The sequence below is a fragment of the Vulpes lagopus genome, chromosome 14, assembly GCF_018345385.1.
Source record: "Vulpes lagopus strain Blue_001 chromosome 14, ASM1834538v1, whole genome shotgun sequence".
NCBI lineage: Eukaryota > Metazoa > Chordata > Mammalia > Carnivora > Canidae > Vulpes > Vulpes lagopus.
The window spans coordinates 6148181-6171540 of record NC_054837.1 but is presented as its reverse complement, the minus strand read 5'-3'; the positions used below and the strand labels follow the sequence as shown (position 1 = coordinate 6171540).

Sequence of the window (23360 nt, the reverse complement as noted above, 5' to 3'; positions counted from 1 at the left end):
GCTCCGCTTGATAACCGCGGTTGGCGTCTTGGCCTGCGTCCCGCCCGTCAGTTTTATCCGATCACTGGGTGTGCGCTCGGTGAACAGGCCAAATGCCAAAAGAGGGAATGTTCAAAGGACCTGTTTTGCCAGAAGGAAATCTCACGGCTCTAGAATGAGCTTCTGGGATGCAAGTGGGAGTCTGAGATTTCATGGGAATCATTACGAGATGATAATGGGGCCGTGGCACAGGATGCCCGAGTCCCAGTGGGGGCCGGGTCGGGGCTGGCTCCGCAGTGGGGACGGGGCGGCAAGAGGAAGCGCACGTGGAGATGTGTGGGCCAGTGGTCAGCGTAATGCACTGGAGGGGCGCCCGCCTCCCACTTGCTGACCCTGTCAAGTCACAGACTCACCTGTCCGCGGGTCCTCCCCTCGTCCTGGGCGATGAGGGTGCGGTTTGTGGAGGTGGCCCCTCACCTCCTTGGCGCGGTGCTTGCGAAAGAGGGTATGTGGGGGACCTCAGAGGCACAGGAGAGGTTGTTGCCTTCATAGGGCTTTCTTCCCAGCGTGTTTGTGGGCGGCTCCTGCCTCACGCAGCCCCTGAGAGGAGTGCGCACCCCCAAGCCCTGGCCCTGGGACCATGGGGCCGTGTCACTGGCTTTCGAGGTAACAGCTGTTTTCCCAGGCTCCCTCTGCATCTGGACTTGGCTGCGCACCGGCTTCAGCGTCCTCCCTGGAGGAGGTGACCGACGGGTCTGGAGAGGTAGCTCGCCCCCCCAGGTGTCCCACCTTCCAGCAGCAGGTGCTGTCAGGTCAGCGTGCTCTGTGATGCTGTTTGTAAGCAGGCTGTGTGCCCTCAGCGCCCTGCAAGGTACTGTTCGAATTTTATTCAAGCAGCGTTTTAAAATTGGTGATAACTGGCCGGTCCATCCTGTTTGAACACCCAGCACGTCTGTCGTGTCGTAGGTACATACGTGCTTGTGTAAGTCACAAGTACGCGGCACTCCCTGGGGCGTCATGTGGCTCATGTTTGGTGGAAGAGATCTTTTTTTTTTTTTTTTTAAATTATTTATTTATTTATGAGACATGGGGGGGGGGTGGTGCGTCAGAGACCCAGGCAGAGGGAGGGAGAAGCAGGCTCCACGCAGGGAGCCCCGTGTGGGACTCGGTCCCATGACCCCAGGGTCATGACCTGAGCTGAAGGTGGTGCTGAACTGCTGAGCCACCCAGGGGTCCCTTTGGTGAAGAGGTCTTGTAAGGTTCACCTGGAACGCTCACAGACATTTGGGATCGACTTTTCTGACGCTAATAGGAAATATTCAGATGATGTGCCTCGTTGGCATGCTGCTGTCGCCATGCCAAGCAGCGACGCCTCGGTCAGACGCCAGGTCAGGGGCGCCAGAAACGTTCAAAGAGGCGTTCAGGTCTTTAGCCTTCCAGATCGAAGCTCAGGACCAGGTCTGGGTGTGGAAGCACGGGAGCTGGACAGCTCTGGTGGGTCCTTAGATACGTAGCAACCTACGTTTTATTTCTATGGGCTTAAAACACGCTATTTCTAGGATGTGACTGAGAATGTTCCAAATCTGTGATTTGCTGCCAAAGACTACAAACATCTTTTATCTTGTTCTAATTATAGTAAAGTAGACGTGACATAAAATTGACCATTTAACCAGTTTTAAGTGTACAGTTCATGGCATTAAGTGGACTCCCATGTTGGATAGCCCTAACCCATCCCCCCTCAGGACTTCGTCGCCGAGCGGACATCCTGCGCCTGTTATGCCTGTTATGCACCGGCTCTACATCCCTCTCACCCCTGCTCTTAGTCCTCTGTCGATTGTGGAGCGAGAGGCGACACGGTGACTGCGTGACTGTTAGACGCGCTCGCCCCCCTGCGGGCTCACGGAGGGGCTGGCGGGGCTGAGCCGCGAGGCTCGCTGGCTGGGGCGCACTTGGGCATCCTCACCCTTGGGTCTCCCCGGCGAGGTAGGCTTACGGGACGCCGAGGAAGAGTGTGCGTGAGCGCGGGCTGGCCCGTGAGCTTGGCGGCGGCCTTCACCGAGGCCTGTCCGTGTTCTGGGAAAACCGCAAGGCATTTGTTCCTTGGGGCCCAGCTGTCGGCCCCTCGGCTCAGCCTGGGCCGCTGAGCACGTCGCGGGCACCTGCTGGGGCCCCGGGGTGAGGGGCTGTCACAGTGCTGCGCAGGGTGCTCATCGCTGGCCTCAGGCACTCTCGATAGGGACAGCAGTGTGGCTGGGAGGGGCTTCCCCGTCCCCCCCCCCCGCCCCCCGGCGGGGACCCTCTGGGTTTGCATGCACACGTTTCCTGCACCTGGGGCCGGAGACGGGCGGGGGTGCGGGGGTGCAGGTCGTCCTGCCGGCTGGGGCGGCGTGTGTGCAGATGTGGGAGGGTGGCTTCCTGTTTGTGGAGGAGACCTGAAATGTTTTGTGCTCTTAGGGGCCGATGAGAGCCTAGCCACATTCGCCGCGGTTGGGGCAGCATCGGGCCACTGTGTTGCCGCTGCCCGTGTTTGCCCGGGGCTCGGGCCGTCCAGGAGGGCAGCCGCACTGGACGCGTGTTTACAGCCGTGGGCCCTTGCGTGTCATCGCGGTGGCCTGGGGTCCGGCCTCCTCGTTCCAGTGCGTGTGGCTGCAGGGTCGGGGCTGGCTCTGTGCTCCAGGCCTTGCCTCCAGGGCGGGGCGTGCACCGAGCCACAGCACGAGTGAGCCTCCGTCTTGGGGTTCACATAGATGCTTTGGCAGGCAGTTAGCTAGTGCCCTTCAGAGGGGAAGCGCGGGCTCGGCTGACTTAACGTCTCGGCTCAGCTTGCTGGGTATCCGCAGTGCCCGGTCTGGGCGGAGCGATGACGGGCCTCGGTGCCCTGAGCCCTTCGAGGCCACAGGTGAGCGCATAGCCTCTGATACCGAACGCGAACGCGCAGCCGCCGGGCGGCAGGTGCACTCGGCTTACGTTGTGCACCTGACAGCTGGAGGCAGCGGGGCACCTGCTGCGTTGACCCCACCCCGTAAGTCATGGTTGTGGTGCCATTTGGTGACGAGAACATGGCAGAGACACGGGGCTCCTGCCTGTGTGTCCCCTGGTGGATGGGGGTGGGGGCAAGTGATCGGTGCCTTCACCCCTGCTGGGGAGAGTGGGCCCCCCTCCCGAGGAGGTTGAGATCTGAAGAGGGAAGTGGCACGTGTCCCCAACGTGTGCCCCCGTGTCTGTGTCTTCCACCCTCCGCGGAGCCCCCTCTGTCTGAGCCTCCTGACCACGCCGCCGAGATTGCTGCTCCCCGTCCTTCCCCTCGTCGCCGGTCCTGGACCTCACTGCTGTCATTTCCTTCGTCCTCACCGGGTCTTGAGGGCCCGTCCTGTGAGTCCTTCCCCGGCACGTCTGCCCGACTCGGACCTGTGATGGTTCCCCGAGGCCCACCCCTCAGCCTTGCAGTGTGCAGGCCCGCGCCCGGGGACCCGTGCCTTCCCTTCGAGCTCGGGTCTTGTGGGGCTGGGCGCCTGGCCGGGAGAGGGCTCCCATTGCTGGGCTTGACTGAGGGCTCCTCGCTGCCTGCGAGGCACGGTCAGGGCGTGAGCCCTGGAATGCTGGTCGCGTGGGCAGGGACGGGAAGTGCAGGGCGTTGATGGGTGTAGGTTAGGGCCAGTCGTTGGCCTCTGACCTGTACACCACTTCCAGGATGGCTGAGCCCCCGGTTGGGACAGACGGCACGGATTTCAAGCTTCATACTCTTCTTAATGTTTAAAAATTCAGTAAAAGCTAAAATCTCAACCTGCTCCCACGTGCTCTAGCCTGCCCCCTTCCTCCGACGCGGTGTACAGCACAAATTTTGCACACTTCGCAGTAACAAATGTTTAGAGATAAAGAGTATTAGAAATTGAGCTCAAGAATTCAGTCTTTGTGTCTCAGGGGTTTGTTGCCAGCGCATTGTTAAGGTCCCTTCAAATTCTATGGCTGCGCAATTTAAAATATGCAGTACTTATTTTATGACTAGAGAAGATTGCACAATTTTCTTTACCCTGAATTTTCTTTATCACTGTAACATTCGGAGGTACTGATTCTGAGAGCGCGTATCTTAAAAGACTGATTTCTTGGATTTTTTTATTTTTTTAATTTACTGAACTTCCTGGTGGAGATGTTGTCAGATGGGCTCGTTCGTGTGGCGCAGAAGTTGTGGAGAACGAGTGCGAGAACGCCAGACGTAGGGGCCGCATACAGCGTGATGGATGGATTCTTGCCTGACGCAGGTTTGGGTGCCTGCCAGCCTGCAGCAGCGACGGGGGGGGGGGACAGCGTGCCTGTCGTGAGGTGTTAGGGGATTGGGTCCGTAGGGGCCCAACTGCGGGGGCGCAGGGTGCAGGGCTTCCCTCTTCAGGCCAGAGCCTAGTAGATGGTGGTTACGAGGCACCTGGCTGGCTCGGTTGGTGGAGCTTGTGGTTGTGAGTTTGAGCCCCACGTCGGGGTTAGAGTTTTCTTAAAAACAAACAAGCAAACAAAAAACCCAACAAAACCTCTTTCCTTCTTTAAAAAAAAAGGAAGTGGTTATGTCTTCCTGTTATTCTTTTATTATTTTCCATTGCAGAGGGTTTGGTGGAGCATGAGGGAAGCCTCGACTGAATGAAAACCTCGATTTCTTTTCGCTTGGATTCCTATCTTTTAAATTTGTTCATTTCCATCTTTTGTTCTGGTGGCTTTTTCAGCTGTGGAGGATGGTGTTAAAAACAAAATAAATCACGATAAGATTTTCTCTGTTTCTAGAAGGTTTGCAAATGAATCAGTCCAACTGGCCGGCTCTTTGTGCAGGGAGTAGTGGCTTTATGTTTTGTTTTTTATAGTTTTAAATGTTTTTTATTATGAACTATTTTAAACATTTAGAAAAATACAGAGAATAGTACAATGAACATATATATATATATACCTACGTCCATAGTCTTATCAGATATTTTGCATATTTGATGTGTTTTGGGGAGAGTGTGTATACAGTTTTTTTTTTTTAATATCTCCTGTCTGTGGGCCGTAGGTTGAGGATCCGTGCGGTCCACCTGTCTGCTCTCTGGTTCCCGGTAGCGCTCGGGGCGGGGCAGGCTCCACGCGGACACTGTGCATCCGTCTCTGTTCCTCCGTCCTCCCCGACGTGACGTCATCACAGGAGAGCACCTTCCAGGAAGGGAGAGTATCTTGCTGGTCTCTCCGCCGGGGATACAGTTGTGAGGCCAGTGAAGGCCATCCTCCGGGAACCTCGAGGGCCCCTAGGAGGTGCGGGCGGTGGGGCCGTGATTCGGAAATGCTCCTGTGGAAACCAGGACGGTCTCCCTGTCCGTGCAGCCTCGGAGGTGGGAGGTGGAACGGACTGGAGGCCGCTGGCCGGGAGCAGAGCTCTGCGCTGGGAGCCGTGTTCCTGGGAGTGCAGGGCGCCTGCAGCCTGTGGCCAGAAGGGAGCGTGGGGCGGGGCGGGGCGGGGGGGAGGCGCGGGCTGGGAGCAGGGCCCCGAGGTTCCCCTCTGGGGCTGTGGGCCTGGGGGCAGCCTCGCCCTCTGAGGTGAGCTCCATTCTCACTGCCCCGGAGGTAGGAGCGCGGCACTGAGCTTTGGCCTCCACCTTCTGCTCTCTGCAGTCCCGCTGCCGTGGGCTTGAAGGGAGCAGCTGCGTGCTGGGGCACCCGAGGCACCGGCCGGTCACAGGTGTGCAGACTGAGCTCCGCACGCGAGGTCGCCTTGCCAGCGGCTCTGGCCCCCCTCCGGTACCTCGTGAAAGCGCCCTTCCCCTGTGGGTCGTCGGAGCAGCCTGTGGGCCGTCTGCGGTGGCTTCTCGGGTGCCGCCGCGCCCTTCCAGGCACCAGAGAAGGTCATTTGCTGTCTGGATTCTCTCTCGCATTTATCCGGTCCCCAGCCTGCACCCTCCTGCCCGCTCTCTGCGCTGACCTCCTTCTTTCCATCCTCTCGGCTGCTGTCACATCCCTTCCAGGCTGCAGTGGTGCTCATGCGCAGGTCCTGCCGGGACGTGCCCCTGGAGAGAGCCTGAGCGCAGCAGGTGTGAGTCTCTGTCTGTCCCTTCCCCGGCGGTCCGTTCTTCCCAGCTCCCGGCCGTGGGAGAGCCCCCTGCTGCCCCCCCTCCCGCAGCCCGGCCAGCACCACCCCGCAGGTGCTGCACCTGCCGCGCTCGTCCCCCGGCTCCTCCGCGCTTCCCGAGGGACACGCTCTGATCACGGCAAAAACCACCTTCTTCTTGCGGCCCGGCATGCTGTGTGCCACGTGGGAGGCGCTCAGGACAGCGAGGAGGCCGTACAGGGGCAGGGAGCAGTCTGACCTTCCCGAAACCTGCTCTGCGTGGAGCCGCCGCAGCGTGATTAGCGAGGCCGGGCTGGGGTGGGGGGATGTGCATGTGGGAGCGGGCCGGGGCCTCCGCGTGTCCTCGCAGCTGTGAACTCCGCTCGTGGGGAGGGAGGCTGCAGACCTGAAGACCGCCCTGCTGCTCCTCCTCCCCGCTGCTCCTCCTCCCCCACCCGGAGCCCGCACGCCAGGGCCGGTCAGGGCCGCTCCCTTACCCATAGATGCAGCAGGCCGGGGCGTGGAGCTTGCTGCTGGCTGACTGGACGCTCTGTTCCAGAAGCCACACGTCATTACACCCCCCCCCCCCCCAGTTTTGCAATCTTTATATTTATCCAGTAGCATAACTAATCAGCCAATTAATTCTTTAACTTTTTTAAAAAAATATTTATTTGAGAGCATGTGAGCAAGCATGAGCTGGAGAGAGGAGGGGGGCAGAGGCAGAGGGAGAAGCAGGCTCCCCACTGAGCAGGGAGCCCAACGTGGGACTCGATCCCAGAGCCCTGGGATCACGCCCTGAGCCACAGGCAGATGCTCAGCCCCTGAGCCACCCAGGGCCCTGGTTGCTGGAAATTTTTTAATCTGTCATTTGCTAGCCATTTAGTCAGATGTTCTCTTTATTGGCGAGCTCATTTGGGATGATTTCCAGGAAACCGGAAGTACTTTGAAGAGATGTTGCTTTTTGAGATGAGTGCCCAAGATTTTTTAAAGCCGGTAATAGAAGAGCTGAATGAGCCAAATGTTTATTCCTTAGAGTCCGTCGCGGCTCCAGTGCTACGTGACGAGTGTCTGACCATTAGGAGTATCGCCGGGTGATCAGCTGGCAGGGTTCTTCTGTTGAGGGCAGGACAGGAGAGGAAACTGAGCCAGAGCTGTGTGATGCAGCAGTGACCTTGTGCGGGTCATTAGCCCACCCGCCGTGCGCCGTGCGAGGCTTTGTATGTGAGAGCGAGGCCGGGCTGCCGTGGGCTCCCGGCCTTGCCTGGCCCGTCGCTGGCGTCATGCTCCCCTGCTCAGGCGTGGGTGTGATGCCCACCCTGCGCGGGCCCGTTCCTCCGGCTGGCATCTGGAACCCACAGCCACACAGCAGGGCCCCCACTTCACAGGTGGGGACGTTGTGTGGGAGGCCGGCTGCCGCGCCCTGGGTGACCCGTGTGGAGGCAGTCTGAGCCCCGGGGCTCTGACTGTGGCCTGCCTCAGTATCCCCAGCCGGGGGCCTGGCGGTGTCTGCCCACCAGTCACCAAGGAGGCCGGCACGCCTCCTCCCAGCACGTGCCACCACAGGCCTGGGCCAGGCACCTTGAGTAGGTCCAGGAGGCCCACCGAGAGAGAGCGGAACTGGGAGGTCCAACACGGGGTTCACGTGGCATCTCCCCCATCTTACTTGGTGGCCTGTGCGGTTTTGGCAGAATCGCTGAGACTCTGGAGCCAAAGAAGGCGTGACCCACGGCTAGTGCTCGGCTCAGTGTAGCCGCCGCTGTGGTCGTGACTGTGGCGGGCCTTCTGGTGGCCTTGGACTGAAGGCGCTGCCTGAGGAGCGTAGGAGGCTGCACTCTGGGGGAGATGGCCTCTGCTCACCAGCGGTGCTGCTGTGCACAGCGTAACCGCTTCTGCACCTCACTCTCCTTCACCTGTAACATGGGTGTGATGATGGTTCCCACCCCACGGGGGTCAAGGATTGTAAGGAAACCAGAACTGTCAAGAGGCTGAGCTGGAATGACCCAATTCTGGTCACCGGCCCCACTGTTTTTGGTGACCTGACGCGAGCCTCCTTGAGATCCAGTGACATTTCCTCTCCTTCCTGCCCGCATGGAAAGATTTTTCTCAGTTTTTGTATTTCCTGCCAATGGAAAAGTTTGATTGCATGTTTTTACTAGACATAAATCATTATTGTGAAAATGGCTGTTGCCACCTAAGAAATTGAATTAGCTAAACTATAAAAGGGACATCTCGTATAAAGGAAACCTGAGTATTTTTTGTAGGGTTACTGCACCTAAAGTTGGTTACTGTAAGTGACAGTCTCATAGGTGAAAATATTAGACACATGATCAGCGCTCTGCTAACACAACCCAGCATTATTGTGTTGAGGTGATTGGACTCTCCTGCTTTAGCCTTGAATTTGGCTGGAGTGCAGGGGAGTTAATCCTGTTAGAAGTGAGCGCAGGAAGATGGGACCCTAGACGTGAGTCCACTCAGAGGGAAAACCGTTTGTGGATTTTTTTTTTAAGATTTTATTTATTCATGAGAAAGGCAGAGACACACAGGCCGAGGGAGAAGCAGGCTCCCTGCAGGGAGCCCCATGTGGGACTTGATCTCGGGACCCTGAGGTCATGACCTGAGCTGAAGGCAGACACTGCACCACCACCTGAGCCACCCAGGCGTCCCAACAATGATTATTCCTCAGAGAACAAAATGCAGTGCACCCCGCCCCCCCCAAAGTGGTGTGTGGATGTGTTTGCCCTCTTGGCCTTGAGGTTGGCTTTCAGAGAGCGTTGGGTGGGATGGGGGTGCCTGTAGGCTGAGGCAGCCTTGAGCCTGGGGTCAGAAGATCTAAGCAGAGGTTCCCCCTCCGGTGTTTTCTTGTCCAGCGTCCTTGTCCTGCGTCATCTGCGACACTTGGCTGCGTCCTCAGAAAGCGGAGCCCGTAAGCTCTGCCTGTGTCACAGGCCGCGGGAGGATGTGTGCCGTGGTGGGTACGTACGGAGGCACGCGCAGGCCGCGGTGTGGCTGGAGCTCGTGGGGGTCGGTCCTGAGTGTGCACGGGGCGGGGCCCTCGTGGTGTCTGCGGGATCCACGGTCTGGTTCCGCCCCGGAGGCTCTGCTTCTCTTCCCAGGGCAGGTGTGGGCTGCGTCACATGCATCTGGCTTCAAATGGGTGTGAGTTAAACTTAATCAGGAGTTTCTTCGTTAAAAGTGCCAAGAGGGGGTGAGGCTGACAGTTGTTTCCCACGTTCAGGATGTGATGGATCAGTTTTTTTCTCTTCACTTTTCTCTTTGCTTAAAGACAAATATTTACAGACCCGTTTTAATCCAGAGGCTCGTCACATATGTCGACCGAAATAGCTCTAATTTAATAAAAATCCTTGGTGGTAACGTGTTGTTTCACTTCCACTTGCAGGATGAGGGCAGCATGAGTGGCCTCGAATGTGCCTTTGGGAGTAGTTAGCCTTTCGCTCTTGATGAGGAGAAAGACGTCGGCCATCCACTTGAAGGGTGAGTACGCATTTCTGTGCACCTTTTTATCATAGAGACATGAGACCTACGTAAGCGCTAAAAGGCCGTGCAGGAGATTGGGGGCATCCACCACCTACAGCTAGCAGGCAGCATCTTGCCACAGATGTGCATGTGCGTGTGTGCGGGCTCGTACGTTTTCCTGCTGAAGCGTGGAAGGTAAAACTAAGCTGCAGGCATCATGACATTTCATCCTACGTTCTTAGGGCTGTAGCTCCTAAAAGAGGGGACATTTGCCCCTGAGAGGCATTTTAGAACATTCATAAACTATGTGGTGTGGAATCATTTAATTAAATGGTTATAATTTCCTATTAAAAGGTGTGATTTTGAATTTATGATCATTTCACAGCTGATGTAAATAAAGTCGTGTTTCCAAAAATGTTTAGGCAGTGATTTATTTAAAGGGCGGATAGGAAGTATGAATTTGCTTGATATGAGGGACGTTTGCATATTAGGACTGGGATGTGCACTTGCACATGTGCCCCGCCTAAGAGGACGGCCGCGTTACCCTCCCGTGGTCTCTGCCCGCCTGTGCCCGTGCGGTGGCGTCCGGCGTTAGGTCCGTGGGTCTGACCACTGCTCTTCCCTGTCAGCATTCATGAGTAGACTGGTCTCTGGGCTTGCCTGTGATCGAAGGTCTTCCCAGGGTTTTTCACCTGAACTCCCAGGAGAGCGTGAGACGGCCAGCTGATAACGTCACGTCGAGGTTACTGTGTTGAAACCAGCGTTTGAGACATTCGCAGGGGCTTCCAATGCCGTGACTGGACTACTTGAACTGAAACTTTCCATAAAACCCTAAAGATGTGTTCACTGTGATTAGAGCTGTAGGTTGTTACACATCATGGCCAGCCACACCATCACTTGCCACTGCTCGGTGGTTCTGCACGGCGGGCGGCTGTGTGCTGTTCCATGCTCTCAGCTGCGTGTGTGTGGTGTCTCCCTCAGGTAGGCCCTGGGAACCCGGGCACTTTGTTGGGTGTGTATGAACTACACTTGCCCATTTAGAGCGGTATTTCATTTTATTTATTTATTTAATTTAAGACTGTATTTATCCATGAGAGACACGAAGAGAGAGGCAGAGACCCAGGCTGAGGGAGAAGCAGGCTCCCTGCGGGGAGCCCGATGCGGGACTCGATCCCAGGACCCCGGGGTCACGGCCTGAGCCTAAGGCAGACGCTCAACCGCTGAGCCGCCCGGGCATCCCTGGAGCATTATTTTAAAAGAAGTGTATTGAAGTGAGCCGGATAGGGCCGTGGAGGCCTCTTACATCCTCGTGTCTTATGTGGAACACAGAGTTAGTGACGGGTGAGGTTTCTTTGCAAGACTCCAACATCGTGAAGGAGCCGTGACAGGAGTTGTCGTTGTCAGCATGATCCGGTGTGGTTTTTGCTTTTTGGCCTCTGGTTGGACCTTGAGAAGATGATGATGATGAGGATATGGGCTCCGTGTGGGGGTGGACGGAGAAGAGGAAGGTGCCGGGGCCCTGTGTGGGGTTCAGTTAGCCCTCTGCTCCTGGGCTAATGGTTTTTCTCCGTTGAAACAGGGGATGTGAACATAAAGGACACACCTTGCTAAGCCTCCGGCTGAGGGTACTCTCACAGCCTGAGTGCTCCGTGTGGCCAGCCCTGATCAGGGGGCAGGATGTGCCCCCCTCCGGACCCTGGTCACCACCTCGCCCCGCAGGAACCACTGTCCTAACTTCCAAGTGTGCATGTGTGCGTGTGCGGCCTTCAGTGCAGATGGTGGTGTTTTGTGTCTGGCTTTTCCCGTCCACCGTGTATTACGTTGTCCCGTATCATTGCGTATAGTTGCAGACCGTTCCTGCTCATTGCCGTGGAGCATCCTGTTGTGTGAGCATTAAACGGTTTCTTCAGTCCATTACATACGGGTAATTTTGTGGGGGGTTCTCCTCCCCGGAGCCTCCCCAGCAGAATGAGGGCCACTCAGGGTTTCGTCCTTGTGCCGACAGCAGGGCAGTGCTGGTCACACAGCCCGTGCTCAGCTTCTGAGGTCATGAGTGAGGAATCCAGGTGACAGACGCAAGGAGCAGGCTTGGGCGGGAGAAGCCTGTGGTTTTTCAAGTCCCGTAGTGAGTGCTGCGCTCCTCCCGGGACTCCTCATGTCCCTTTGCACTTTGCTCCCTGCTGGCACAGGTTTTCTGCAGCCCCGCAGACAGGTGTGTGCAGTCAGGGGATGTTTAGTTGGTAGGCGCTGCTGTTAGGTGTTGGTGGAGGAGAGTGCTCCTGAGCACCTGTGCTGGGTGGGCCGGGGGGCACCTCCCTGGAACCCGGCTGTGCTGGGGGGTCGGCAGGTAGGCTCAGAGGCTGTGTGGGTGGGGACTGCCCCAGGACAGGAAGGGGGCCGGGCGTCCCAGCACAGAGGCCTGGCCCACGTCCGCCTGAATTCTGCAAGTCCCCGGCTTCGAACCTTTAGGGACTAGAATGTTCTTTGTAAGGAAGTGGTTCCCATGGGATTTGGATGTGTTTATGGCCATATCTGGTTTTTGTAAATAAAGTTTTATTCAGGCACGGTCATGCTCACTTGTTTATGGCTTACCCAGGACTGCTTTTGTGCCGCAGCTGCAGAGTGGAGGGGTGTGAGGCTTCAGGGTCGAGGAGCTCCAGCAGTGGTCGCGGGGCCCACGAGGCCTCACAGGTTCACCATTGGGCCCTTTCCCAGGTATTTGACAGCTCCTCCTCTACGTCATAGAGCAGGGCCGTGGTGGTGGTGGTCACCTCTGTAGTCTTCAATCGTCTGAGCCTGTTTAATTCTAATCCCTTTATTTACGGGGAAGCCACCACACGGCAGCAGTCGGATGTGGCTCTCGCCCTTGTGGGACTTACAGGAGGCTCCTGTGAACTGGACGCTCCGCTCGAGGGTTGTGCTTTTTATGCATCAGAACAAAACCATAAAATGGAGATGGAATCGCCCAAGTCCTCGATTTTAAGTGAGTGTGTTGGTTACACTTATTAGTTTTATAAATTTGGTAAGTGCTGTCCGTAATGTAAGGGTTGCCTTCGCTGTAAGGTGAGCGTCGTACGGGCTACGGGGAAATAGCCGTGTGTCTGTCTCCCCGCGGTGACCACAGACTCTCGAAGGCAGCATGTCCAGCGAGGGCCACGGGCTTCGACATGCCTGTCCCAGCAAGCCAGGCGGACCTCCCGTCGCAGGCTACCTGAGTAGTAAACACTAAACTCAGCAGAACAGCCTACGAGGTGATAGAGCTTGGAATGTGTGACAGGTGCGTCCATCTGTCACAGGCTGACTTGTTTGCCTTCGTGAGGCTGTAAAAGTTAATGGAGGCCGTAGAGGACACGGGCACGGGCAGGTGGGTGGAATGGTTTCTCTGTTGCTTTGCCCCCGTTAGCATTTCCACGCGTGCGCGTAGGTGTGTTAGAGGTGAGTCCACGCCCCGTCGTCACCCCCGCTGCCGTCCACAGACAGGCGGTGCCCGTGACCCGTCTGCACAGACCCTCGTAAGCCATCCTGGCTGCGTGGCCTGCCCCAGCCTGCGCCTGAACACGCGTTCGGATGTCGTAGTTACAGTTGCCTAGCTGTGTGTAACGATCGACGATAATAACGATTTAAAGATGAGGGAGTGCGTGATGAAGGGTGTACCGTGTTCACTCCTTGCCCTAGGAGCTCCCGGCGCACTGGGACGCTCCCTGCCTCTCGGGCAGCCACGTGGGTGGCGGTGCTGTCCCTGCCCGGCGGCTCCCGGGCCCATCGCTCCGCACCGGCTTGTCCAGTTGCCGTAGTTAAAGTGAAGGTGTCGCTCGTCTCTCTGAGGAGGGAAGGGTATGTGGCCACTCGTGCTTTCTGCTTCTGTGTTTAAAATGTGTGTGCAGGGATCCCTGGGTGGCGCAGCGGTTTGGCGCCTGCCTTTGGCCCAGGGCACGATCCTGGAGACCGGGGATCGAATCCCACGTCGGGCTCCCCGTGCATGGAGCCTGTTTCTCCCTCTGCCTGTGTCTCTGCCTCTCTCTCTCTCTCTCTGTGTGTGACTATCATAAATTTAAAAAAAAAAAAAATTAAAAAAAATGTGTGTGCAGATTCGATCCCACGCTTCACGAGTAATTTTTTATGGTGCTGCAGGTTTAGGGGTCAGTGAAAGGAGAACCTAGAAGACCCATGTCCGCATGTTGTCTGTGGCAGGAACCACAGGTCTCACTGCTGTGGTTACGGGGAAGCTGCTGGAGACGCCGCGAGGGTGGGCCGCCTTGCCTGGTCTGTGGCGTCGGGAGAACTGGACCTTCTGTCCTTACAACCGGGACCCCCTCCGCTTGGAACCGCAGCCCAGATGTCTGCAGGGGGGTGGGGGGGCGTGTTGACTCAGCTGGCGGTCCAGGCGTGGACCTGACCTCAGGAGGGGCTCGTGTCATGAGGACCCTGCTGGCTGCACTTCTTGGGCTCCGAACGGGGGCTCCGGGAAGCTTCAAGTCCACACTGATGAGGGGTCCCCCGGGACGCAGGCCGCGTTCCTGACCCAGTGTCTAGTGCGGGTCTGCCCCTGGGACCGGGCCAGGGGCCTGTCCTGCCTGGGTCGCGTCGCTTCTATGTCTGCTTGCAGGAGGGTCTTGGCTTCCCCTAAACCCAGTGTCCGCAGGCGTGTCTTGGGCTCCAAAGGCGCGTTTCTGCGAGGAAAACTGTGCTGCCGTGGTGAGCGCCTGCTCGGGAAGGTCAGCCTGGTGCGGGGTTGGCACTCGCCCGGGAACGTTGGCTGATTTTCCATCAGATCCAGGGTTTGGACCTCAGAGGAAGCAGAGCCTTGCGTGGGCCGGAGGGGCTGAGGCTGCAGGTGTGCTGGGTGAGGACGCGCCTTCTGTTGGAGACAGGCTTGGGTTGGCGTGGGTTGGTGTGGGTTGGTGTGGGTTGGTGCCATCAAGGCCTCGGCCGCCCCGTCGGGACCAGACACCAGCGTCGTCCTTAAGAGTATCCCTCCACAGTGTGAGAGTGTTTTATGGAGAAACTGCTCACACTGGCTTCCTGAGGGAGGCTTGCCCCGGCGCGCAGACCTCAGAGCGACCCAGACGTCGGAGGAGGCCCCCTGCTCCCCGAGGACAGGGACAGTGATGTCTTTGTCCTCGCTGTGGGCTCCACACCCTGGAAACCTCACGTCTCCCCGTGGGCGATGGCACATGTCGGATCTGCGGCTGCGCACGCAGGGGGCAGCGTGGGGGGTTCCGCGGGGCTGGGCCTGCCTGCAGGGCTTTGGGAGAGGCCTGGTGCTCTCGAAACTCCCAAAGCTGGCTTCGTGGCCAGACCCACGCGTTTGCCCTGCGGCGTCCTTGGCCCTGGTCCCCCGCTGCTGCTGCCTGGCGTGTGGGAGGCGCTGAGGTTTCTTGAATGAATACGTCTGTCTCAGCGGCGCCTCTGTCTTCAGTTCGGGTTCCTTCTGCTGAAAAACTGTGTGCCGTGTGGATGTCTTTGGGAATCAAAGCTTGGAGTCCTCCGTCACCTCCTGTGTGTGAACACGCCGCGTTTGGTGGTCCCTGGATGGAGGTGGTGCTGTTCCGAGTACCAATTCCAGCACCACTTCTACTCCACAGAACAGCCCTGTCCCGAGAATGGAAGGCTCAGCTGCGGATTCTCTAGAAACGACCCCCGGCTTGCCCCGTCCTCGTGGGGATCATGGGAGGTCTGGAGGTTGAACCCTGCTTGCTGTGTTCTCAGTTCCACGGGAGCTCCCTGCCTTGCTGAGCTGTCTGGGATTAAATATTAGTGGTTCCTCCATTGTCTTCACTTAACTGCATTTTAAAGGTGGGAGACCCTGGTCGGCCCTGTTTCCTGTGTGTCAGCAATGGAGAGTTCTTCTCTTGATCCTACTCCACGTTCTCCACGGCACCGTGAGCTGGTCCTGTGTGTGACAGCGTGGAGGCAGAGGTGGCGCGGCCGAGGGGCCACAGGCCTGCTCGTTCCACTGACCGTACTTGTGCCAGCACCTGCGCCATCCCCTGCTTGATCTCTTCCCGTGAGAGTCTTATCACGAGAAGGGTGGGTGCAGCACAGCCAGGTATTTTGAGAGAGCGAGTGTGACCACAGATTTCAGGCACACAGATTTTGCTTTTCTTGGATTTAATAATTACGTTTTTTTTTTTTAAACTTATTTTAGAGACAGGGAGAGAGAGCAGCGGTGAGGTGTGCAGAGGGAGAGGGTCTCAAGCAGACTTGTCGCTGAGCGTGGGGCCCGATGTGGGGCTCGATCCAGAATCCTGAGGTCATGACCTGGGCTAGAACCAAGAGGCGGAGGCTTAACTGGCTGAGCCACCCACTGCCCTAGTCATTGTCTGGTTTTAAAAGTGTGCGCAAATCGCTAATTTACGTTCCTTGAAACTCTTCTCCTGGTATCTGAAGACATGAGGTATTTCATGAGTTTCTTTCTTTTTTTTTTTAAATTTTATTTATTTATGATAGTCACAGAGAGAGAGAGAGAGAGAGAGGCAGAGACACAGCAGAGGGAGAAGCAGGCTCCATGCACTGGGAACCCGATGTGGGATTCGATCCCGGGTCCTCAGGATTGCGCCCTGGGCCAAAGGCAGGCGCCAAACTGCTGTGCCACCCAGGGATCCCCTATTTCATGAGTTTCACGTGTGGACGTTGCCTCTGCTGCGGGCTCCTGCCCGGCCCGCGTCTCCACACCGCTCTGGGCTGCCTTGTCCCGCTCTGGGACCGGCTCCCTGCTTCCCTCATGACCTCTTCTCTCCTCTCTCCCTCGTCTGGCGGACCACATCTTCTGGAACCTTCCCAACAAGTCAGGGGGGAGGTTGATGTAGGAGTCCTTAGGCGTCTGAGAGGGTCACACTGGTTTCCAGCCTGGCTGGCCGTGACATTGTGCATGGAGGCCTCCGAGCCTCAGGGCGGGGAAGGCCTGGGCCTTGTCCCCTGGCTTCCAGCGCGGTGGAGCCCGGCCTTTGGCTGCCCGGCCCGTGTGGGCCTCGCTTTCCCTCCTCTCCCCGACTCTGTTTTAGCGTTCTGAAATTTCGTGGTAATATTCCTTGGTGGGCGGGGTGGGGGCTCCTTTCATTTACTGAGCTGCGATCCACTGGGCACCCCAGGCTGGAAACTCATGTCCTTTGTTTTCAGAAATTTTCTCGAAGTCATTACGGACCTCCTCTCCATCTTCTCTGATGTTCCCGTTAACGCGGCTTACCTGCCCTGTGGCCGTCCTGCCCTGGACGCCACGCCGACGTCTTCCCGCCTCACTTTCTTCTGATGCCGTCGTCACATTATCTGGTTGCGTTTTCTGACAGCTCTGTGTTTCCGGGTGGTGATCTCGGGATCTCCTGGTTGCAGAATCTTGTGATTTCAGGACGGGGTATTTTCTCGGAGTTCTCAGAGGGGGTTAATCACGTTTCTTCCTTCTCTTTGAAGCCCCTCCCCTCCCTGCATTATGTAATTTCTGCTACGTTGCTTTCTCTCCCTCCTGTTTCCTCCTTTGGTGTCGGACGCTTGCTCTGACTGTGCATGCTGGGGCGTGAGGCGTCACGGATGCGCACACCTGGGCTCTTGGGCCTGCCAGGTGGGTTGCGAGACTCTCTCCGACCTGAAGCTCCAAACAGGCTCAACTCTTAACCTCTCCTGTTGTCTGTCCCTGTGGCTTTATGCTTTGAAAAGCATTCCTTGTTCTTGTTTGGGGCTTTAGGAGAGAGGCGGCCTGTGTGTCATTTCCCCGTCTTTAACAGGAAGTGGACGTGGAAGTCGTACCCTGCAGGGCAGGGCTGCTGGCATTGCTGCTGCCCCCGGGCCAGCCCTGGAATCCCCTCCTTAAGACGTGACGTGTACGTAGGTGGTCTCAGCCGAGACCTTGGCTTTCTTGTTAACTGCGTAGCAGCTGCCTCTTCTAGCAGCTGCCTCTTCTTATTTAAAGGCTTTCATCTCATTTTGGATATAAAATGCCAAAAACTTATAAATAATTGGGCTTTGAGACAAAAAAATAAGGAGCTTTAAAAACAGTCTTTATTGATCTTTCTAAAAGGAATTTTTCCAATCTTGAGCACATAATCCTTAGATTAAATTGCAGCTGACACATTAAGCCTTCTTACATGGAAAGCGTAATAATAGGCTTTAATGCCGCTGTCCTTGGCCACCCACAGAGGGCATTCCCGCGGGCCTGGACACCGGGCCTATTTGTGATTTGATCCCTGGTAAATGCTCCAGAGTGGGTCAGAAACTCTGGTAAAAAAAAGTAACCTTAATTGTGAGAGCCGAAATCGGGCAGTTTTTAGGGGTAAGTGTAGTTCTTTTGATAGAGGCTGACGACCTTGGGTGCCAATTTCCTGGTGTGGCCCTTGCGGTGACACGTCCTCTCTCCAGCCCACGTGCTGCCCTCCCGCTCCCTGGAGCATAGCCCCTGAGGAGGGGGTGCGGCCCCCAGAGGGCCCGCGGGGTGGCTCCTGGCCTGGTGACAATGAGGTAGCAGCGTTGGAGGACCTGCGGCTCTGGGCGGCACCACAGGGGCAGGAAGCCTCTGCCTCCATGCGGCCTGCTGCCCTGCAGGCCGGCCCCGCGCCTCTCCCCTGCAGGAAGGGCCGGGCAAAACCCAGAGCTCGCTTTCTGCTTGAGAGCCTGGGCTTTCTGTTGCTCTGTGAGCTGTTGAGGAAGTGAGAGCCCTGGGTCTCCAAAGCCTAGAAAGTCACTTAACTCACTCTTCCTGCTCGAGCCCCGGACCACCGAGGGCTACTTCGCATTTTGTCTTGAGATGGAGAATAGGAAGCCCAGCCCCGCAGAGACGCCTGTTTGTTTATTGCGTTTTTAAAAACAGCGAATACAAATATGTTGGGGATTCTTTTTTTTTTTTTAAGAGACTTTATGTATTTATTCATGAGACAGAGAGAGGTAGAGACACAGGCAGAGGGAGAAGCAGGCTCCATGTAGGGAGCCCGATGTGGGACTCGATCCCAGGACCCTGGGGTCATGCCCTGGGCCAATGGCAGACGCTCCACCGTTGAGCCCCCACGCGTCCCTACACTGGAGATTCTTGCAGGTTAGGGAGGGACCCTCGCCGTTTAATCAGCAGCCCCTGCCTTCCTCTGTGTTCTTCTCTTCCTCGTGCCTTCCCAGGCATCTCCTGGTCTCTTGACATGTCTGGCAGTGAGCGGACTCTCTGAGCTGTGTCTGTGACTCGTGAGCAGGGACCAGACGATGACAAGTGTGCCGATTGGCGTCCGGGCGAGGTCTTCTGGGTTCTGTCCTCCCCGGCGATTATCGAGCTGGTGCTGTGGTGACACGTATGCTTTCGAGGCTCTGGCCCCAGTCGGAGCGAGAGGTTTCCTTAGTTACCCTCCGCGCCACTGAACCGCCCCAAGGCTTCCCGAAGGCTTTCTAAATTCTGAGGGTCAGCAGAGGAAGAGATGTGTGTGTGTATACATATTTATCCTTTCATCCTGTCATTAAGAGCAGAACTGCAGCTGTTCTTTGCAGAGACTACAGGGTCGGGTCTTGGCCGGAGCACACGTGCTCCCGGGGCGCAGAGCCCTAGCTGGAGCCCTAGCTTGCTGGAGCTCAGCCGGTTCTCGTTTCTCCGTTCTGAGGGATTGAGCTCAGTGGCCCCAGGGCAGCCCCGAGGTTGCATTGGGCGGGGTCAGCTTTAGCCTGTCCTCTGCTGACGGATGGTGGGGGGGGGTGTAGCGCCCACGTGCACTGGCGTCGCAGGGGATGCCCCCAGCAGTGGGATGCCCCCAGCAGTGACGTCGGGAAGCGAAGCCTTATGCTTACGGGCTGGATGATTCTGCGATTCACAACCTGCACGAGACAGACCACAGCCTTGCCCTTTGTGACCCCAGAGTGTCATGAACAGGCGCCCTCATCGGGTAGAGATTGGGAACTACTGCGTTTCTCCTCCGGGAAGGAACTGCCCTTCGGGTGGTCGTGACCGAACTGCCTTGCCCACTGTGGGCCGGCCCTTGCCAGACAGGGAGAGGAGAAGGCGGCATTTGTGCGTTGGGCCACCCCGTGGGGAGGCGTGCGTCCCTCCCGCTGCAGCTGTGGGCGCCGCTAGCATTGCGGGGGGCAGGCTGAGTGCAGGCTCCGGGAGCCGTGCGCCCCGGGGGTTCACAGCTGCTGGCTCCTCACACAGGGCCCCGGGGTCTGTGCCGCGGCCATGACGCTGAGCCGGTCTCTCTCGAGTCCGTAAGGGCTGGCCTGGCCTCGCTCCTGTCGAGGGAGGTGGGGTTTCCCCTGCTGCGGGGGCCATGTTGGCATGTGCACCCCCTTGCTGTGGGCACCCTTGGATCAGCAGCTGGGGGCTGGTGGGTGCCGGCCTGAGGGTGGGCTCACCGGCTGCCCCGTGGCTCTGGGGGACCCCGAGTCTAACAGGGTGTGTGATGCCCCTGGGTGGTGCTCAGGCTTGCAGGGAGCGGAGCTGGGGTGCTGGGAGCCGCACAGCCCGGGAAGAGGTCTGCGTGAGCGGTCACACCGCGTTGCCTCAGTTTCCTCTAGATTCCCTGCAGAACTTACAAAAGCCTCGGAGGGCACTGGCGATGCTTTTCTGCCCACGCTTGGGCAACAGGTCGGTGTGGGCCCTGGAGCCCTGCTCGTGGGGGAGGGGCCCTCAGGAAAGCTTTCTAGAAGCTTCTCTGTTAGCCTTCCAAGCTCTTCATGGTGGAGGCAGTCCTGCGGCTTACTCCCTACTGCACGCTGCGGACAAGGGGGATGAAGAGGGCAGAGGACAGTAGCCCCTACAGAACACGGAGGAGAGCAGAACAAAAGGATCTCTTTCCAACCGGCAGACTTCACAGCTTGTTTATGCTTCACTTAAAGGATTAACAGGTGCCGTTCCCTGCGGTACCATGTTTCCCACTGATATTGGCGAGCTCGCCATCTTGGTTTCAGCAATGGAAGCTGCTCTGTGCACGTGTGTGCACGTCTGGTGTGAGTTTGGAAAGAAAAAGTAATGTATGTGTATGTGCACACGCGCACACGTATGTGTGGAGCAAATGCCTGTGGTGGTCTCGTTGAGGCCCGCCGGTCACCTGCTGCGCCCACCGCCCACTGACACCTTTAGCGTACTGCCCATGACGCTTGAGTCGGGTGAAGTCTTTTATGGGCAGGGAGCTGTGCTTTTTGACCTTCGTGTTGTGGGAAGTGAGGATGTTGGGGTCCAGGTGGCCGACGGGCCTCAGCGAGGGGGCTGCTGGGTGCTTGGGCCGCCCCGTCTAATGCAGTACCCGCGTCCCTGGGTACGAGTCCAACCCTGGGGCAGCAGTTTCAGGAGTTGCTTCCTTCTGACTAGAAGGAGGGACATGAGCCTTGGAGGCGGTGGCCTTCCCGCCGGTGGCGGGGGGGCCTCACATGCTCCTGTCTCTAGGGAAAGAGACGACCTGTGGTCAGAACTTCTGTGGAACGCACGGCAGGGGTCGTCCCCCTCTGGTTTTCCTGTGTGCCTGTTGGGTTGTCATTGCTCCTCCTTTGGTGAGTGGCATGTGAGAGCCCTGGTGGGGACCTTGGGGAGGTTACTTCACCTTCTAAGCCTTGGTTTTCTCATCTGTAAATGGGGGCTGTTGTTTGGCTTGGAGTTATTTTAGGGGTTAAATGAGGTTTTACACACAACTAATACTTATGTGTATACATGAGTTCATGTTTGTGCTAACAGGTGGGTTTTCACATCTCTGCTGTGCGTGTGCACGTCCCTGTGTACCGGGTACGTCTGGTGCTCAGCCCGGCACCTGGCACACAGTAGGGGCCCAGTGCACAGGGATGTGACCCTGTTACCTGTCGTTTGCTACAGTTACTCGCCAGCACTCAGGAGGCTCTGGGCTTGTTCAGTGCTCGCTGTGTGCAACCTTCCCACACACAACAGCACTGGCTGTAGAGAAACGGAGACGCTGCTGGGCTTTGTTTTGAATTACGTCCAGGTTCTTGTTTGCTTCTGTTGGTTTGTATTCTTCTGACTCGTAGCCTCTGTCTTTTCTTCATGTTTGGTGCATTCCCTCAACGTCTCGACGGGTGAGGTGGACGTGATGTTTCTCGGGGGCAGAGAACCTGGGCTCTGGGAAGACGGCCTCATCAAAACGTGTTTATCTTTTTACATTTTGGGGTTTCCTGTATGTCCGTGGACGCTGAGGGAGAAAGGATTTGTCAGGAACTAAACCGCATCCATGCGGCAGCTGTTTGTTTTCCTACTTTATGTCAGTAATTTCATCCAAGGCTGGGTCAGCAAGAGATGACTGATGTGTGCAGTCAGACCCGAGGCATTTCTGCCAGGGGCAGGCTGCTTAGGGCGTGCGCTTGTCCAGAGGGATCGTGGGCGGCATCACCTGCTGGGCCTGGAGCAGTGGGCAGGGAGGCGGGGGGGGGGGGGGGGGGGCGGAGACCCCCGCAGGCCCGGCGCCCTCAGTACGCCCCTCCGTGGGTGCGGGCGGAGGGCCGTAGCACTCCCACTGGGTCCCTAGTGGCACTTTTTAAAGAAAGATTTATTTATTTATTTATTTGGGGGAGAGCGAAAGAGGGAGAGCAAGAGGGAGCGTGAATGCAGTGGGGGCGGGGCGGGCTGAGGCAGGACTCACTCCCAGGACCCAGATCACGGCCTGAGCCCAAATTGGGAGTTGGGTGCTCCGCCCACGAGGCCACCTGGTGCCCCGTTTTCACTTTTAAAGGGAAGTTGACATGTGAGGGGGTGGCATTAGCTGTGCTCACGAGGGTTCACATTGCACGGTTTCTGGGTTTATTCACAGAGGAAGTTCAGGGGAGCTGGGCCCAAGGACGACCTGTCCCCCGCGCTCCGCTCCACACCGGCTGCCCGGCTTCTCGTCACTGACCTGTGGCTCTTACCCGCCTTGCTTTGGAGGGACGGAGACCACGAGCGGCCTCCCAAGGGGCTGTTCCTGCCGGGGGCACGGGGTGGGACGGTGGGGACCCTATGCTGCTGCTCCGCATCCAGAGGGGACGGGGTGAGACAGTGGGGTGTTGAAGCCACTGCCCTGTGCTCGGGCTTCCTGCTGGAGGAGAGCCGGGCTGGCTGCCGAGGTCCCCGCAGCCTTCCTGGCCACTCTCCCTCCGGCCCGGCGCCGTGCAGCCGCTGTCGTCTCTGCTGCGCTCTCTTAAGGGCCAGGAGACCCGGGAGGCCCAGCTGTCCAGGCCGTGTGGTGGTGGCAGAGGCAGCCGGGCCTGCCCGTTACCCACATATTGCTGCCTCCGGCATGCGCAGGGTCCACTCCAGAGCCCCTGCTGCCTCTGCGGCGGCATCCCTCCCACAGCCCTCCCGCATCCCTCCCACAGCCCTCTCCCATCCCTCCCACAGCCCCCCTCCCGCATCCCTCCCGCAGCCCTCCCCCATCCCCCTGCAGCCATCCCACATCCCTCCTGCATCCCTCCCACCACCCTCCCATGGCCTGGCTCCCAGACATGTAAACTTCCCCCTCACGGCCCTGCAGCGCCTGCGCCCGGGACACAGTCCGTCCAGCCTCCTGTCGGGCGCAGGGAGGACGTGGAGAGGACGGGGGTGCGCTGGGCTGGGCTGGGCTGGCCAAGCTGTACAGAAGAGCCTGCCCCGGGGCTGGACGTGGTGTAGACGGGCATGGGCCTCGCTGCCCCTCCATCCTCCACCGTGCTGGTGCCTCGCTTATGCCTTCTTTCGAGCCTTCACTAGGAGCTACTAAGCAACAGTGTTTTCTTGGTTTCTGTTTTTTTTTTTTTTTTTTTAAGATTTTATTTATTTATTCCTGAGAGACCCACACAGAGAGAGGCAGAAACACAGGCAGAGGGAGAAGCAGGCTCCCTGTGGGGAACCCCATGCAGGACTTGATCCTGGGACCCCGGGGTCACGCCCTGAGCTGAAGGCAGACGCTCACCCTCGGAGCCCCCAGGGGACCAGGCA

General features: G+C 57.7%; 2 protein-coding genes across 4 annotated transcripts in view; one reads left to right on the top strand and one right to left on the bottom strand.

The window, feature by feature from the left end:
- SGMS1 (sphingomyelin synthase 1) overlaps positions 1–23360 on the top strand; it is a 245197-nt gene that overhangs the window by 12999 nt on the left and 208838 nt on the right. For all 3 annotated transcript variants that reach the window (XM_041728684.1, XM_041728685.1, XM_041728687.1), the window contains exon 2: positions 9435–9529. The gene's annotated coding sequence lies outside the window, so the exon portion shown is untranslated. The remainder of the gene's footprint in view (positions 1–9434; positions 9530–23360) is intronic.
- The window catches only part of LOC121475732 (proline-rich protein 36-like), a 38708-nt gene that overhangs the window by 13699 nt on the left and 1649 nt on the right, over positions 1–23360 (bottom strand). The window contains exons 2-8 of the mRNA XM_041729273.1: positions 13166–13331; positions 6535–6587; positions 5694–6350; positions 5547–5640; positions 5149–5413; positions 1973–2052; positions 393–471 (exon numbers count right to left, since the gene is read on the bottom strand). Of these exons, the coding sequence (XP_041585207.1) occupies positions 393–471; positions 1973–2052; positions 5149–5413; positions 5547–5640; positions 5694–6350; positions 6535–6587; positions 13166–13331 (1394 nt within the window). The remainder of the gene's footprint in view (positions 1–392; positions 472–1972; positions 2053–5148; positions 5414–5546; positions 5641–5693; positions 6351–6534; positions 6588–13165; positions 13332–23360) is intronic.